Source organism: Rhineura floridana, chromosome 1 (assembly GCF_030035675.1).
Source record: "Rhineura floridana isolate rRhiFlo1 chromosome 1, rRhiFlo1.hap2, whole genome shotgun sequence".
Lineage (NCBI taxonomy): Eukaryota > Metazoa > Chordata > Lepidosauria > Squamata > Rhineuridae > Rhineura > Rhineura floridana.
In genome coordinates, this window is record NC_084480.1 from 48,230,657 (window position 1) to 48,249,706 (window position 19,050).

The 19,050-nt window shown below is 39.7% G+C and overlaps 1 protein-coding gene and 1 long non-coding RNA gene across 3 annotated transcripts in view; one reads left to right on the forward strand and one right to left on the reverse strand.

Annotated features, from left to right (window-relative positions):
• GCNT4 (glucosaminyl (N-acetyl) transferase 4) overlaps window positions 1-7,187 on the forward strand; it is a 28,563-nt gene extending 21,376 nt beyond the window's left edge. For both annotated transcript variants that reach the window (XM_061620858.1, XM_061620847.1), the window contains exon 3: window positions 4,880-7,187. In XM_061620858.1, the coding sequence (XP_061476842.1) occupies window positions 4,881-6,245 (1,365 nt within the window). In that variant the 5' untranslated portion in view covers window position 4,880 and the 3' untranslated portion in view covers window positions 6,246-7,187. The remainder of the gene's footprint in view (window positions 1-4,879) is intronic.
• Window positions 575-13,888, reverse strand: LOC133381575 (uncharacterized). Its single transcript, XR_009761698.1, has 3 exons — window positions 13,558-13,888; window positions 7,454-7,637; window positions 575-1,216 (listed from the first exon to the last, which is right to left on the reverse strand). It is a non-coding gene; the product is annotated as an uncharacterized LOC133381575 (long non-coding RNA).
• Between the last annotated feature and the right edge of the window lie 5,162 nt (window positions 13,889-19,050).

Below are 19,050 nucleotides of genomic sequence, written 5' to 3' on the forward strand. Positions count from 1 at the left end.
CTTTGTGCCAACCTGTTGTTAGAAACTAAAAATGACTGTCTGTTTTGGATTGTAAGCTTTCTAAAGACAGGAACCTATCTATTTATCCAGACGCGTAGATGTTGATCTGTTTTAAATCTCTTTAGTTAGTAGCTGTTTAATTGTTTTAGATATATTTTTAATTATTTGGTTTCAACTGTTTTACTGATTTTTTAAAAATATTTTTTGTAAATCGTTTAGAAGTTTTTACATTCAAGCAGTATATAAATTTTGTTAAATAAATAAATAAAATATTCATTTTTTACTATGTAACTGGGTAATGTACCATGTTCACTAATAGTGCTGTGCTGTTTTAAGACCTTTTTAGTTTATAAATATACTTACAAAAGAGAAGCATTTTCAAAATAGCTAGAAATGTGAAAGTGAAGATTTACAAGGATGTCAGATTCTTGTATATATTTGGTCACAAAATATCCAGTAGTGTACTACTACTACTGCTACTACTACTACTACTACTACTAATAATAATAAATACTATGACATTGTGTTAAAATACTATGTTTTCTTTTAATATCTTTGCAATTATTTTCTCTCATGAAATGCCACCCTTATCTTCCTTCTTTGTGCTTCATTTTTTATTTTATCTAGTCAGCATTTTTATATTCTACCCTTCAGGGTAAAAGTCCCAGGGTGACTCACATACTAAAATAAGAAAATAAATAAAAATAATACTAAAAAAACACAAAAAGCAGCAGAACACTGCAGATCAGTAAGATGCAACAGAAGTGTACAACAGCAATTAAAACCATCTTGCTGGAAAGCCTGGGCAATTTTTGTTTTGTTTAAAAGGCCTTTTAAAAATCATGTTTATTTCATATATTTCTACCTGCCTTTTATGGCAAACCTTCACAAGAGAGCTTACAATAAAAATGTTTGAACAAACATATTTTTAAACACACATACAAAAATAAGGGACCAAAAGTAAGATTAATTAAAAAGTTTTGGACAAAAACTTCTTCAGAGGTTGCTTGAGGGTCACAAGAGAAAGGGACACATGGAGTTTACAGGAGAGGGGTCAGTACTAAAAAGAACCTGTCCCTGGTACCTGTCAGCATCATCTAATTTAGCAACAGGTGAGTATAGAGATAAATTATGTATCTTCTGGCAATAGTTCCATCTAAGGCAGCTTTTTCTTGAATCTGTTCCCAGCCAATTTCTGCATCTGCGTTCTGGTACTCTGGAATACATAAATAGGCACACAGAAAAGTAATGTTTAAGTCATAGTGCAGCTCCTTCACAACATGCGCATCTCATAGTTTAACTTACATATCACCTGCTGTACTTGAGCTTGAAAAAAGGCTTAAACAGCACTTGGTTTTTAACTGTGTTGCCTCCAAGCTGTGGCTTTAACATTTTGAGGTGCAAATATCTAGGTAAAGGGTGCCTGTCCATTTTTGCTGTCAAGTATTTTCCCTGAAAGCAAATTATCACAAACCCCCAGATCTTACAGAATATAATCTTCCTCTTCTTATTGCAGCCTTTCCCAACCAGTGTGCCTCCAGGTGTTGTTGGACCACAATTCCCATCTTTCCTGACCATTGGCAATGCTGGCTGAGTCTGATGGGAGTTGTGGTCCAACAACATCTGGAGGCACCCTGGTTGGGAAAGGCTGCCTTATTGGAAGGTCCAAGTGTTAAGTAGCCGTAGGATCAAGAACAGCGTAGATCCTCATTCTGCGACAGATTTGAGATTGTGTATTTAGAGACACATGGTCTCATGCATCATGGAAAACCTTGATGCTACTTTGGAAAAACTGATGCTAAATCACTCGGGTTTTTCAGTAAACCAGGATGTCTAAAGATGGTGTTGTTTTTAGAATATGTTGCCACGTAGTTAAATTTAGGCTTCTGGGATTTATACAGTGAAATGGCCTGCTAGGACAACTTAGTGTACAACCAAAGATGTGGCTATATCCAACACTTATTCCAGAGCTATTCAGAAATTATCTTGGTTCACCGTTTATGTATTCATCAGTTTGTTTGAGCTCAAAGCTCAACTTGTAACAGGTTTTGCATAATAAGAGTGTACAATGCTTCCTCTGTACAGTATTTGCTGAACAAGGCATTGTATTGCCAATTTCTGTGTTTCCTCTGCTGACAGTGTGTTGCTGAACTGTCTCTTTCAAGAAATGTGTGAGGAGCTAGCCCAGCTGCCTGGTATTTCCCTTGCTGCTGACTGCATGCCCAGGCACTTTAAGTGAGAGGACTCCTCATGAGTAAGGGAATGCTGGAGGCTTCAGCGTATATGAAGAGTTTCATTTAAAGGCAGAGGGAAACTACACCAAGGTGTGGGTTCCTCTCTGTATTTTACTTAATAATAAATGTTTCCTGGAAATGTTGCTACTAAAAGCAAATAGTTGGGTGTGGATCATTACATCCCCTTTTTTTATAAGAACAGAACTAGAGCACAGTTGTTTTAAAAACATCCATTGTTCTTTCTCCTCCTCCCCACTTTATGAAGCTGAAGTATTGGCACAACTTTGTGGTTAGTATTCACCTGTCATTCCACATCACTGTTTGTACAAATTATTTATGGTTTATGCTGTGATGTTTCTCAACAGCCCCTCAGATAAAATACCTGTTAGCACACACACACAAAGAGAGAAAGTTCTTACTTTTAAGGAAATGGGGAAGAAAAGTAATCCTAGACCAAAATTGTATAGAAAGACAGTGATAGTCAAAATATCAGTGCTTTAAAATGCTATAACAAACCCCACCCACAAAGGGATAGCCCTCCAGTTGTTTTGGATTACAGCTTCCATCAGACCTGCTCAACATGAACAATGGTCAAGGATGAGTTGTAGTCTGATACATCTGGAGGGCACCATGCTGGCTACCCTTGGTATACAGCAATAAAAATGTACTGGGTATTTTGCCAGGGATGGGAACCTGTAGCCTTCCAGATGTTGTTGGACTACAACTCCCATCATCCCCAACCACTGACCATGTTGTCTATGGTTGATGGAGCCCAACATCACCTGGAGGGCCACAGGTTCCCCATCTCTAATTTATATAAAAAAAGTAAAGGGGGCCATATTGGCCCCAAAGAAAAATGCCAAAAATCCATATTAGAGCATCTTTATTGGGACAATCAAAAACTCACAAAATAGCAGGCAAGCTTTCACGTTCTCTAGAACTCTTCATCAGACAATATGATAAACAATACAAGTTGGCAGGTGGGGGGAGTTGGCTGTTGCGTCTACATCTAATAAGAGTCATCAGATGGAGTGTGGAAGGAGGTAGCAGACATTCAAATGAGGTGCTCTTTTAGGTGATATGCAGGTTTCAGGCTGCCTCTTGTGGAGGAGAAACATTTACATGTTTTTTCTTTTCTCTTAATAATGTTATTTGTTATTTAATTTTGAGAATTGCATTATTGTAATGATGTATTATGATGTGTTATATTCGTGTTTTTGTAAGCTGCCTTGAAGGTCTTTTGACGATAAGGCAGGGTATAAATTTAATAAATAAATAAAGACCATTTTTGTTGGCCTAATAGAGATATTGCCCTTATATGGATTTTTACTATTCATAATTATTCTTTGTGAAGAGCTGGTCTAATGTCTTTTGAAGTTTTATTCATAGAATCCAGTGCACCAGCAAAATCCTTTGTTAGCTATATAGATGTTTCCCCAAAGTGGTATATTTTAACTGTAACATTCAGCCACTATGCATAATGCCAAATCCCATCTTTTTTCTTGCTTGTTCTGTAGTGTCAGCTCTTCACTGAGACAGCAGTGTCGGTGGGGGTGCAGGCAGGGCTGGAGATTCCTTGGTAATTGCCAGGCCGTAAGTCCTCAGCTGGCAGCTTGGCTATAAATCTGCCAGGCTAGCAGGGAGGAAGCAAGATAAGGGCAGAGGCCGTTCAAAGCTTACGTGCCAAGCCAGAAATCCAGAAGAGACATTAGTGAAGGTCCGGGTCTAGTTTGCCGAGAGATCAGTCCAAGTCAAGGTTCAGGGGATAGGAAGACACGCCTGACGTTGTAGTCAGCAACAAGCTGAAGCCAAGGTTTGACTTTTAAGGAGCAGGTTTGTCAGCATGTGTGAGCCATCAGCCTTTTGGCCTTAAGTGGACAGGCCTGCCCCTCTTCTGCCTGACCTTCTGTTGTCTACGTTCTGCAGGTGAGGGGGGAGTATCCTGTTCACTCTCTGCATCTGGCTGAAGGTCTTCAGCTGTGTCTGGGGTGCTCTGCAGCTGAGGGGGAGAAGGAGCTGGGTTCTCAGTTTCCTCCATTTCTCCTTCTGGGTCTGCTGCTTCTGGGTCTGCTGCTTCTGGGTCTGCTGCTTCTGGGTCTGCTGCTTCTGGGTCTGCTGCTTCTGGGTCTGCTGCTGTTACTCCCGAGTCATCCTTGTCTAATGAGTCCTCTGACGGGGCCATGACATGTAGTAGCACCAGGATCACTGTTGATAGGAGGCTCACTGTCAGGTGTAACACTGCTTTTTCATCACTAAGAGGAGCAGGGCACACTGGGGGATGGAGGGTGTCTGTCTCCTACACTGAGGACAGCCTGGTTTTTTATTCTGTCTGTCAAATCAATGGATATTTCACTAGTTTAAAATAGTAACCCCAACAGTAATTTTGACAACTCATACTTTGTTTCATTTACTTCAGGCTGTAGAAGGAAATGTTCAGACTTTGGATCGAGGAAACAAAGTTTGGCATAAAGTTAATGTTATCTTATTTTGTTGGTGATGGTTTGAGATAACTATATGGAAACGTAGAAGCATCCCATTAACCTGTTATCATTAAAGCTGCAGTCTTGGCAGCATTTTCTCATATGTGAAAAGTATAGAATTGTCTTTAATTTGCCATTCCTGGCTGTATCCCTTTCTTTTTGCAGAATGAAGAAACATAAGTGCTCTTATAATTATCCAACACGCCGGAATCTCTTGATCCTATTTTTAACAGTGTGGCTGCTCTTGCTTCTGAAACTTCTCAAAGTTGAGCAACTGTTTTTTCCTCACAAAGATATTTACTTAGTAGAACCCTTGTTAAGCACATCACCATTTGTGAAAAACAGGTATACTTTTTCCAGAAAAGATACCCAGTATGATATTAACTGTTCCTTCATATACAACCAGGAACCTGTGGAGATTGGAAAGTCTTTAGAGATAAAGAAAAAATCTATTATTGATTTAGATGATGAAGATGTTGTAACAATGACTAGTGACTGTCAGGTATACCGTGCAATTAGAAGATATCACCTAAAACCTCTTTCTGTGAAAGAGGAAAAATTTCCAATAGCTTATTCTCTGGTTGTTCACAAAGATGCCATAATGGTTGAGAGGCTGATCCATACGATATACAGCCATCAAAATGTTTACTGTATCCATTATGACAAAAAGTCATCTAGCACTTTCAAGAATGCTTTGGATAATCTAGCCAAATGTTTCCCCAATATTTTCATTGCATCCAAATTGGAAGTGGTGGAATATGCCTCTATTTCAAGGCTCCAAGCAGATTTGAATTGCTTAAATGATTTGCTTAAGTCCTCCATTCCATGGAAGTATGTAATCAATTTATGCGGCCAAGATTTTCCTCTGAGATCAAACTTCGAGCTGGTATCTGAACTTAAGAAATTAAATGGAGGAAACATGCTGGAGACTGTCAAACCAAGCAGCAGTAAAAAGGAAAGATTTACCTATCACTATGAACTTCAGAAAAGTCCTTATGAATACATGAAGATGCCTGTGAAGACTAATGTCTCTAAGGACCGGCCACCCCACAATATTGAAGTTTTTGTAGGCAGTGCCTATTTTGTGTTATGTCGAGCGTTTGTAGAATATGTCCTCGAAAGTTCCATTGCTCAAGATTTTTTTGAATGGTCAAAGGACACTTACTCACCTGATGAACATTTCTGGGCAACCCTTGTTCGTGTTCCTGGAACACCTGGACAAGTTTCAAGGACAGCTCAGGATATCACAGATCTTCAGAGCAAAACTCGTTTAGTAAAATGGAACTACCTTGAGGACCATCTCTATCCTCCCTGTACTGGTACTCATCTCCGCAGTGTGTGCATCTATGGAGCTGCAGAACTGAAATGGCTTATCAGCTATGGACACTGGTTTGCCAATAAAGTTGACTCAAAAGTGGATCCAGTTTTAATAAAATGTTTGGCAGAAAAACTTGCAGATCAGCAGAAGGAATGGGTTGGCTTATCTTCTGAAAAACTTTTTATGCATAGGACGCTTACAGATGTCTCATAACAATATAGCATTGAAGGCATATAACAACAACAATATTTGACTTTTGCAACTTTTAAAATATTAAATTGCTGGATTGAGCCATATCACTCATCAGATGCAACTCTCTTTATGTGCAATTAAAGAATAGGTGTATTAGGTGAGCAGCTGTCCCTGGAGCATCCTTGGAGCAGAGGTGGGACATTGAAAGTGAGATGCACCCGGCAGTGCTTAAAAGACCAAAGAACCTGATTCTTGCTGGCTTAATCCAGTGGTTCTCAATATTTTTGAACTTGGCATCCCCTTACACATTTACTTTACCTTCTGTCACCAGCATCCCAAAACCCTAGACCAACACAGAGTATTCTTGTATGTTATCACGTGCATACAAACTGCATGCAAGGACCTATAGACAGAGGGTACTAATCCATTAACATTAGAAGAAAAAAAGAAGAGGACAGCTCTGACTCCCCTCCCACCAAAAAAATAAGCAGGGAAACATGGTTGAAACAAAGCAACAGTTATTCCCAAACCAGTTTATGATGATGAAGCAGCACAGAATAATAAAACCCACAAATTGAATGAAGCTCAGTCCTCCACTAGGGGTATTCAACCTACTCAGGTCTTGGCTGGTGTTGGTCAGAATGAGCTTTATGTCTCTTCATTTCATCCCCTCCAGGAGGCGCCCACTGTATAGTTTGAGAACCACTGGTTTAACCCACATAAAGGACTAGGTCAGATTCTACTCATGATTATGCCTATACTCTCCATGCTTACAATAGTACTTTATCTTGAACTTTGTATAGTCATTACATTGCACTTTGTACAGCCATTTGATTATTCCTATGCAAAGTGATTGTAAAATGTTACCAAATCCACTCGGTGCTGTTAAAGCTGAATGCATCTGGAGGCCAAGAGTGCACAATCAAGGATCATGTTAATTAAAGTTACATGCCATGCCTTTGATAGATGATTTTATTATTTATATTGTTGTGTCTTTCCACGCTGGCTGAGTAGCTCTGGAATAGTGTTTTTCTGGTTCTCACGTTCCTTCTGTGCCCGTGCAGCTATTCTGATCTACAAGATGGTCCAAGAAATTGTACACCATAGAATCAGAATAGTAAATGTTTGAATTGTAGTCTAACAGTGAGGTTCCTATAGTGGGTATCTCTTTGAACCAACTTGTATATATACTTCCGTATACATCTTCTCTGTGCAATAATAATTCTCACCTAGAGTTTGTACGAAGATCCTCTGTGGCGCAGAGTGGTAAGCGGCGGTAACGCAGCTGAAGCTCTGCTCACGGCCAGAGTTTGATTCCAACAGAAGGAGGAAGTCGAATCTCCGGTAAAAGGGGTCAAGCTCCACTCAGCCTTCCATCCATCCATGGTCGGTAAAATGAGTACCCGGCATACGCTGGGGAGTAAAGAAAGGCCGTGGAAGGAACTGGCAAACCCACCCCATATATACGGTCTGCCTAGTAAATGTAGCAAGATGTCACCCTAAGAGTCGGAAACGACTCGCACTATAAGTGCGGGGACACCTTTAACTTTTTTCTAGAGTTTGTACAAATTATTTTGTGAGATGATGTTGCAACTGTAACTTTTCAGTTGTAGGGGATACAGATATCTCCCCTCTAAGTCATGCCAGCATGCAAGCTGCAATTGATTTTTAAATATAATTCTCTCTCCTTGCTAGCACTAGCATTGCTAATGAGATTCTACATGTGAGACAGTGTACAACTGTTATGCGCATCTGTTAGATAGTACATGGAACATCACTGATGACAAGATACACTTCCTAGCCAAACCTGTGAAAATTTTGTTAGGAGTTTTTAGGATTTGTTTTAATTTTGCTTAATGGTTTTTAGTTCTTTCCAGGCATGTTGGTTCTCTGCTAGTTCATGTGAGTGTTTATGCAGACAAAGGTTGCAAAACTGAGCAGATTCCTTCTTTCCTCCTCTCACTTTTTCTTTGAAAGATATACTCTTCCCTCTCAATTTTAACTCTCTCATATGCCTTACCCCTCCCCCATAAATGATATTCCCTCCATCAAAGTTTGTGTTTGTACATGTTTCTTGTATTAATCTTGTATTATGTTTCTTACAATACAGGTGCAGTATCTGATCTATAAAAACCAGAGCAATAGAGATGAAGTTACTCCCATTTTTCACAACAATGATCTATAGTCTTCTGCTTACAAACCTCTCATTCTTATTTGTAAAGAATATTTTAAAAACATCCACACTTTTTCAAAAGAAAATCTATATACAAATTAAAGCATATACATAAAATGAGTAGGAAACAAAATCTATAGCACAGAGAATAAAATCAGTGTCACACATGTGAATGTTAAGGACAATTGATTAAAAAAAGGCATGGCCTAGTGAACACTTTGAAATTAAGCCCTCTAAGGGCCTGTGTATGTTAAGAAAAATGTGTATAATCTGTGTTGCCTCAAGATTAAAAAGTGTACTAAAGAGAGAGGTGGTTTGCCCAAGGGCAATAAGATATAAATTGGTCCTCTGGTTGGAATTCAAATTCTACCTTTAGGGTGAAGCCTCTCTGTGCATTTTCTTCACCATAATTTTGTTTCAGGATTATTATCTGTTAGGTTTTAAAAGTCAAGTCAATACAGTTTTCATAATATGGGTGAGCCCTTGGTTATGCTAAGCCAGTATTAGTTCCTTTTTTAAAAAGTGGAACTATACAGTGCAGAAGAAGAACATGCTGATGCTAATTTCTTGAGCAACAAATTATATGTTGCTCTTAGCACGGTCACTCTTTACCTTCCTTCTGCTATACAAATAGGTTAGAACTTAATCATAATTTCTGTGTGTGCATCTACAGGTAAAATCTAAGAGGGGTGAGGTAAATGTATTCTCTCCATGTATCCAATCTCAGCAAGCCACATAACACTTACATTTAGCATGTGCACATTTAATTCTCCCTCTTTAATTTCTCATGAAGATAAAGAACTTTTTACACTCAAAGCACTGGTCTGCCACTGAGCTGCTTCCATGAGCCTACCTGAAAAAAAATTGGCAACCTACCTTCAAGTGGTGACAAAGATAAGTGGCACCTAGCTTTTTCACAAACAGATCAACAAGAAAATGGAGAGGGAGAAAGGCCATATAGGTTCACAGACTTCTCCCTGAGAGAGAGAGATATCAGGGTGCTTATAGCAATGTTGTTTTTGCAAAACAGGTAAAATACAATCTTTATTGGATCACTGAATTAAAAAAATGATTGATCTCCTAAAAGGTATTGCTTTGTCTATTGAGTGTCTTTCTGAAGTCCAGAACAGAGGGAATCAGCACAAAGCATAGAGCATCTGGTTTTGAACAGAGGTACAAATATCTCAGTTTGTAGATATTTGCTACATAGTCCACAAAGCATATACACTGGAAGAGGTAAGCAGGATGATTTGCACCTATTTGCCCTTATGTAGAGTGGTCCACATCATACCATTGTGTAAAAATAATCCTACTAGATTAAATGGAGATATCTGTACCTCTCAAAAATCATCTCATTTGCTCTCTCTCTCCAGCTTACTCATAAAACAACTCTTACTTTAGTTCAAACATGATTTTTTGAGAAATTAATCAGCAAAGTTTCCTGGAACTGCTCAAGAGAAGGTGAAAGCATAATGCCTCTGACTATACTGGCAGAGCACAGCCATCATGGCTAGTAGCCATTGATAGCCTTATCCTCCATGAATAGGTCTCTGTCATGGCTATCCATTTTGTATGTTTTTAAATTCACATTTTGTTGTTTGTTGTGTTGCTTTTAATTACTTGAGATGTTTTTATTAAATTTTGTACATCACCTTGAAAATATATACATATATATATATATATATGGAAGGTGAAATAATAATTCAGTCCTTGCCTCCCTTGCATTTTTCTATTAGTTGCCTCTGAGAGTTACATTCATGGAGGTAACTCTCAGTGGGATCCAGTAGGTACCACCTCTATTAGTTCACTCAGTCAAGGAAATACTTGGGCTGAGGTGACTTACAGCCACATTGGCAGCCAGACTACCTGCCAGCCAGCCATTCATTCATTTGAGGATGTCATAGCAGCAGCCACTGTAAACATTTCGGCAATGTAGAAGTTTCCCTTTTTAGAAATGGATCCAGAAGCCTAAATAACATAAGTGTGAACCACTTCTTCATCTGCTCTACCTGCCATAATGTCTGATGCCATCCTCGGAGAAAATCCAGCTGAGTGTCACAGAGGTTAATGGTGAATTTTCATTACAGCCACCAAATCTAACATTTAGTGCTTCAAAGCATCCATCTAAATGGGGGAAAATTGGGATAGTCCAATGAAGTAAAATTAAGCTTTGGAAGCTTTTGCCAACAAAACGATAACTTAAGACAGAAAATGAATGTTCAGGCATACCCATAAAATGGTAATTGTATTACAATTCTGCTTATAATGGAAATAAAATACACCTAGCGTGAGGGAGAAGAAAAGGGAACACCAGTGTTTACTTTTCTCTGCTGCTATTTTATTTGATTTTGGAATAAAATCGTTGTTAAATAGAAGGTAAAAGAAACTGAAGAAGAAGTCTCCCTCTTGGTTTGAGAAAATCTATTAAACTATGTTACAGTGTATTATTTGAATATGAAGATGGGTCTGATGAAAGGTAGCATCTCCTGTGCATTATTGTGCATTAGTAGCTTGGCACTGGAGACAAGAGAAGGTTGGGAAACATCGGCCTGATACTTAATGGGGTAAGATTACCCCTGAAAGACCAGGTCCGCAGTCTTGGGGTGATCCTTGACTCCGGGCTGACTATGGAGGCCCAGGTTTCATCGGTGTGCCGAGCAGCTTGTGGTCAATTGCGTCTCATACGAAGGCTGCAACCCTACCTTCCTGTACATCAGCTCCCACTCGTAGTACATGCTCTGGTCACCTCTCGTTTAGATTACTGCAATGCGCTCTACGTGGGGTTACCCTTGAAAACAGTCCGGAAATTACAGCTGGTACAAAATACGGCGGCTCGTTTACTTACGAATAGCCGCCGTTATGATCATATTACTCCAGTGCTCTACAATCTACACTGGCTTCCAGTTGCTTTCCGGGCTCAATTCAAGGTGTTGGTATTAACCTTTAAAGCCCTGTACGGTGTCGGCCCAGTATATCTGATGGAGCGCCTCCACCGTCACAAATTGAGCCGCCCTACAAGATCTGCCACGCAGGGCCTTCTCTCAGTCCTACCAACTAAAGTGGCTAGGTTGGTGAGGACTCGAGAGCTTTTTCTGTGGCGGCCCCCTCGATCTGGAACTCCCTCCCAATAGATCTTCGTCATGCCCCTTCCCTGGATATATTTCGCCGGGGCCTGAAGACTTGGCTTTTTAATCAGGCCTTCGTAACCTTTGAGACCTCTAAGGTGAATCAGCCTTGAACTAAAATGTTGATAAATCTATCATACTGTAAACTTGTATTGTACTGTACTGACTATATTTATTATTGTATTTTATCGTGTTTTATTGTTCGCCACCTAGAGTGGCCATCGGCCAGATAGGCGGCTTATAAATTAAAGTTTATTATTATTATTATTATTATTATTTGTACTTATGTGTTGGTGTGTCTTCAAGAGCAAATTACTTCTGCATAAATGATATGGCTAAGTCTTCAGTAACACAAACCCGAGAATCTACCTCTCTTCTTTCTTCTATTCAAGATTTTTTTTGGGGGGGGAGTCCTTGAAAGCACAATTGACACTGAAGGCTCAGAAAATAGATAATTTATTTTTAGGAAAGTCCTCCATTAAGTCATTGTTCCTCTGCACTATATGCTTATCTGTTTCTAACCTTCCAACATCCTCTTCCTGAGTTTCAGTTCCAAACATTCCAGATTCAAAACAACACCCCTCAGAATGGCAAACTATTTTCATTACTATTTTAAATTGTATGAAATGGTGGAGGACAGACTTCTGAAACTAAGCTGCATGGGGCTGATAGCTTCTGCTGGCTGCTGCTCCTGTGTGAAGCTAACTGCAAAGATTCATGTTTAGAACTGGAAGCTTGGCCCAAACATTCAAAATCTGACTTTAATCCAAAGGAACTCAAGTAGGGGATCTAATTTCCACTGACCCTTTCTTTCAATTGCAACCTCCATGGCATTCCTGAATTCCCCCCATTCCTCAAGAACAACTTTTGGGGGTGCAATGAGAAGAAGAGAATGGGTACGCTTTCTTTTGGAAGAGGAACTATGTTTGTAATTGTTAGGATTCAGCCCAGTATAGATAATAGATTAAAGTGTTAGATTAGATTTTAGTATTGCTGCCCAGCTTTTATGTCCATGGACAAAGAAAGCAGGTTACAGGATTAAAACGGTAAGACATTAAAACAACAATCCTCATGTTTAAATTTATTTATGTATTTATTACATTTATATCCCACTATTCCTTCCAAAGAAACCCAAGTCTTGTCTCTTTCTCTCAAGATGTGGGTTATATCTAGGGTGCAGTCGTCCGGGGTCTCAGGGGGTCTTAGACCCTTTACTTTTTGGGGAGCAGGGTCCCTGTGTCTCCAGCTTCCTATGAGCCAATCAGTATGAAAGGGGAGTGTGTTAGCCACTGAGAAGAGTTCTCTAACATGCTTCCTAGTCCTTTCCTGCTAATTGGAGACAATCAGAGTGAAAGGAGGTGAGTCAGCCACTGAGAAGACTTTTCAGTAGCTAACACTCCCCCCTTTCATGCTTATTGGCTCCTAAGGAAGTCTGTTGTTGTGGGAGAAGGCATTAACAAGGATCTCATTTAGCCAAAAAAGGGGGAGGGGCAGGGCTATGACCATGATGAAAGGATCCTGCACTTCTAAATTTGCCACCATACTACTGGGTATGCCTGCCCTTTTTGTACTTCTAGCTGTGTGTGTGTGTTTCCTTCTCCCTTCCTAGGCTGAGCATGTAAACTGTGGAGTGCTTTGTTTTGAAAACAATCCACCAGCTTCCTGACTGCCATGTTTTCATATACACTTCCCCTGTAAGGTCTGTTTCAAAGGAGCAGAAATTCCTGAGTTCATTTTTTCTGATTTGTGCAAGACCATACTTTGAGAAGAAAGAGTCTGATCTAATAAAAAACAAAGCAATTTAAAATCCCATTGAATTAAATAGGAGAGAGTTAAATGAACCAATTAGTCAATTATAATACTGATATACCACCCTTCACTCTTCATTTAGTTTCAAGGCCGTTTACAAAACTAAAATACTGAGAAACAATAAATGACATAACAGCTGGATTTTAAAAAAGCAGTCGGTATGAAGAAACACTTTTGGCTACAGTCCTACACACTCTTAAGGAAGCCCCAGCTCAATAGCACTTACTTCTGAGTAGATCAGCTTTCAAAGACAGGAGGAAATCCTAGAGCTTGTCTAGGACAAGCATTAACACCATTATCTGGCTATAATTCTTAACTTGACGGAGCGAAAAATGGATCGCACATAACTCTGGACTGTTTAGCTGTTTAAATAGTTTATGAAGTTTCCACAGCACAGGTTAATTAACGCTTAACCCCGGCTTGTTTCTCCGGCCGGTTATAATGAAAGATTAAAGGAATGAAGCAGCATTTATTTATCGTGAAAACTCTTAGTTTACGTCGGAAAGATATAAGTAGTTAAAATATATGTTGGCAAAACACCAGGAGCTGCAGGAAAAACTCTCCCGACGCCGTCAGCCGGAAACGGAAGTGTCCTACTTCTGAGTAGATAGATATAGGGTTGCTCTGAAAAATACTTTAAAAGCTTTGGGGAAAGCACGGGTTTTTTGCCTGGCACTCAGTGAGCCTCCCTTGAGAGGGCATTTATAGATCATGGCCCATCACAGCTAGAATGACAGGTAAAAGTCTTAAGCTGTTTAGGGCTTTAAAAGCAAGCACCAGCATTTTGAATATGACCCAGAAGCACACTCAAAACCAGTTAAACTCTTTCAAAAGGGGATGCCCCAATTAAAATTCTTGTAGTGGTATTCTATGCCAATTTGAATTTTAAAACTTTTCAAAGGCACACACAATGCATTGTAATAATCCAATCAGAGGTTGCCAGGGCATGGATAATTGTGACCAGACTATCCCTATCCAGGAAAAGCTGCGGCTAGTAAACCAGCAGAAACTGGCAATAGGCATTCTTGTGTCATCCTTGACCGTTGGCTGTGCTGGCTTGGGCTGATGGGAGTTATAGTCCACAACATCAGGCTGGGGGAAGGTTGATATAGATACTGAAAAGCTTGGATGACAAAATGGAACTTTGCAGGACTACATGGCAGAAATGCCCAGAGGTTCCCACTAGGACATCTCTGCAAGAAGGATCACTGTATTCTCAACTGGGAGAGCCCGTCCAGAGGGGTGCCATAGTCAGTGTTGGTATCAAAAGTTACATGTTTTAACTTTTTTATTTAAAAGAATAGATGCCATGCATGCTGAACTCTTGCTGGATCTGGATAGAGGAAGGAAGGTCCGTCAGTTACAGTGGCACTCCGGCAGATGATGGTATCACTCCTGCTATGAAAGAAGTCCCACAGATATCCTCTTTCCCCTCTTCCTGCTCCAATACACCACTAAAGAGGGAGCTACCAAGAGTCTGAATTGGTTCATGGTGTAGTTTTCCCTGCTCTACTAGACTGATGTTAAGCATATTTTAAAACGTGGATTCTCTCCTGCTCCCATCATCTTATTGCTCGGTCATACAGCCACAAGAGTGGCTGTATACTATACCCTGCCAACAAAAAAGAGAGGGTTCCTGATGTAACCACAAATACACACCAAAAAAGTCACATGTTACATGAGGGCATATCATCCTCACAAGAAGACAGTGGATGAGCTACAGTATTGGTAACTTACATATATTGCATTCTCTTCAGTAGAGATATTTGTGAAAAACTCAAGGCTGGCAGCTGAAATTTGAGTATTATGAATGTCTGAAGAAGTACTGGAACAGTTTAGCAATCCAGAATAACTGTCATCTTTGTATTATTGTGTCATTTTCCATTGTCATCATTGTATATTCCATACTCACTGTGGCGGCATTTTGCATTGTTACATATTGTTGTTTCAGGTCCCGTCTTGGGCCTTTCAATATATTTATTCTGTTATTCACAGTCATTGTGCTTGTTTTTATTGTTTTGTTAGTTTTCATTTTAGCTGCATGCCACAGTGCTTTTCATTTTCCTCTGCAATTTTGGGTAGTTTTTTTTTGTGTGTATTTGTGTGTACTATAGCCAGCATGGATTTTTTTTCCATTTCGCAATGTTAAATCAAAAATACCCCCCATGCCATTCTGATGCTTCCCATAAGCTCATTTCAAAACAAAACCTTACAAAACCTATAGTCCTGAACTCAGAAATGCTTGCTTAACAATCCTCTAAGTTTTTATGGTGATACACAAGAGAATAGAGAGTTCTGATTGAAGCTCTGTGAGTGGAACAGGGCCCCTCCTAGCAGCTCTCAGCATCCTTCACTAACTACACTTCCCAGGATTCTTTGGGAGAAGCCATGACTATCTAAAAGGAAATAAAGGTCTGGTGTGGATATGAACAGGGACAGCTTTGGTTTAATTTTGGGTGGGAGGCTACATGTGCCTTCTGTAGAATAAAAAGGTGGGGGAAACCCTGAAAAAGAATGATGCTGTTTTCCTTTTGGAAAGGAAAGGGGCTTCCCCTCTGCCCAGCGCCCACCCAGCCAATCTCCTCTCCTCCCCCTTGGCTTGGAAGAATTTGGTAACATGCCTCTGAGCATATGGTGTGTGGTGGTAACACCTGCAATCAGCCGAAAGAACAGAAATAAGACATGTGCTGTGCTGATCTTGTTTTAGCAGGGAGGAAGCAACTGTATTAAAACAGTTGATATAGTTCAGATAGTCACTTTAAATATGTTTGATTTACTTTGCAATTTTAGTGAATTTTCCTATTGTAAATCATTTTCTTTTGCTTCTGTTTCTGTGAATATATGAAGTACAGCAATACCTTGCAACACTAAAAAAAAGCTCCCCAAAACAATTGTGGAATAATGGCACTGACTGTTCTGTAGAATCGTTTCAAATGAACATGAAGAGGGTCTCAGTTTGCACAGGATAAAACAGTGGGAGGTGAAATATATTCTAGCAAATTTCTAGGTGTGCTCTATGTTTTTAATTGACCATGCCCACCATTCCTTAAGTGGAGTAGTTTAAGCATAGCAGGCTGAAAACATGCATCTTGCGTAGGCCTTGTTTTTCCAACAGCTAGATTCATTGCTTAAGTAGCATCATATTGTAATCAGTCTGATTTTACATCAAACTGCAGTTTCAGATTCAACTGTTAATGCACCCAAAAAAGAAATAGAGCATAACCTCCAATTTGAAACACAAAAGGCTGTCTTCACCATCATATGACACTGACCAATAAAAAGGATTTGAAAATAATAAAAATAAATTTGACACAGGTTTCTAGGATTAATAATGAGGGAAATAAAAATTTCTGGATTAGATTCCCTGTAGAAACACTAGTAACACAGGAAAGAAGCAAAGTAAGAACACCAACAAACATACAAAAATGTAATTCTCCATCTTTGGAGGTGGCAGGTGTTGCCACCACGCACCATATGCTCAGAGGCACATGTTACCAAATTCTTCCAAGCTACACAGGAAGTGGATTGGACTGTGAAAGAGCAACCCAAATTTGCATTTTGACAAATGTGTAATGTCTCAGAGAGGAGGTCAGGTGTCCTGCTCCCCTGGTACATTCACTATAGCTGCCCAATTTCCCTGCTTTTTAAAGTTTGATAGAAATACCTGTTGGCAGTAGGTACGTTCTTAAACTGCAAGGGTTTTTTTGCCTATTAGTGAATTTATTGTAGGTACAAAACCTCAGCATAGTACAGTATAAAGGTGTGAAATTCTGGGGGGTGAGTGACAAAATCACTCAGGAAAAAAAGGAATTTAGTGTCATAGCTTAATGATAATTAGAGCACCTTTTTGTATAATTGCAGGCTCCATTGTTTACTGCAGCAAGATAAACATTGCACAGAGCTCCTAAACAGTCCTTGTCAGCCCAGGCTATTGTTCTCAGAACAGTGCTGGTGTTCTCGGTTCCTTCTCTAAATCAAGACAGATGTTGCAGATGTGCTAATCTCATTCTGACCTAGTCAACTATTCCTTATGTTGCAGTGGCCATTTATTTCCTGCTAGTGTAGGACTTCTTGTTAGAAGGGCTGCAGAGTTTCTGAGTGTGTTATAGCACACATTAGCAGAAAATCAGCTAATGAAGTTTTTCCCATCCCTTCACGCTTTGTACAAACGTTTTTTATTTACAAGGACAGCATAACTAAAGGCTGTCTTACAAGGCAGCAGAACCACTACTACACTTCAGATATTCTGTGTCTTTCACATCTGTTCAGACAACTTGCAGCTCTCTGCCTGTCTCTCCAAAACGGCTATTTCTTAGGAACATAGCAAGATGCCTTTTGCTGAGTCAGGCCATTAGAGCATCTGGTTCAGATGATGTACAAAAGGGATGGTTAATCTTCTGGACTGAGGACTGCATTGATGCATGACCAACCCTCTGAAGGCAGAATAATAAAGATGGTATTATTATTGTTGTTGTTGTTATACCCTGGACTTCAGGAAAGCTGATTTTAACCAACTCAGAACAATTGTAAGTACAGTTCCATGGCAAGTGACCCTAATGAGAAAAGGAGTCCAAGATGGGTGGGAGTTTCTAAAAAATGAAATTCTGAAAGCGCAATGGCAAGCAATTCCAACAAGGAAAAAAGAGGGAAAACAGCAGAAGAAGCCAATGTGGCTTCACAAAAAGCTTAGAGATGGCCTGAAAACAAAAAAGGACACATACAGGAAGTGGAAAGAAAGGAAGAGTACAGGCAGGTATCACAGAATTGCAGGGATGGTGTCAGGAAGGCTAAAGATGAGAATAAGCTGAGGTTAGCGAGAGATGCTAAAAGCAACAAAAAAGCTTTCCTCGGGTACGTCCATAGTAAAAGACAGAAAAAGGAAATGGTAGCACAGCTACTCAAAGAGGATGGCAAAATGATAACAAATGACAAAGAAAAGGCAGAAGTGCTCAATTCCTATTTTGGCTCAGTCTTCTCCCAAAAAAGGGTCTATGACCCTCCCGGAAAACATGAAGTAGAAGGGACAGAATTGGAACTTGAGATTGATAGACAAACAGTCAAGAAATACCTAATCACTTTGAATGAGGAGAGCTAATGTTGTCCCTATCTTCAAAAAGGGCAAAAAGGAGGAACCAGGGAACTACAGACCACTCAGCCTAACGTCAATCCCTGGAAAAACTCTGGAACAGATTATAAAGCAGTCAATCTGTAAACACCTTAAAAACAATACAGTGATTACTAGGAGCCAACATGGATCCTGCTAAACTAATCTTATCTCATTTTTTGATCAGGTAACCTCCCTTGTAGACTGTGGGAATGCTGTGGGCATAATATATCTCGATTTCAGCAAAGCTTTTGACAAAGTGCCCCATGATATTCTGATTAGCAAACTAGCTAAATGTGGGCTGGATGGAACAACTATCAGGTGGATCCACAGCTGGCTCTGGAATCATACTCAAAGAGTGCTTATCAATGGTTCTCAAACTGGGTGGAAGTAACGAGTGGGGAACCACAGGGCTCGGTCCGGGGCCCAGTGCTCTTCAATATATTTATTAACACTTGGATGAAAAGGTACAGAGCATGCTTATGAAATTTGCCAATAATACAAAATTGTGGGGCACAGCTAATACTGTAGAAGACAAAAACAAAATTCAAAGGGACCTTGATAGGCTGGAGCATTGGGCTGAAAAATACAGAATGAAATTCAGGGGATAAATGC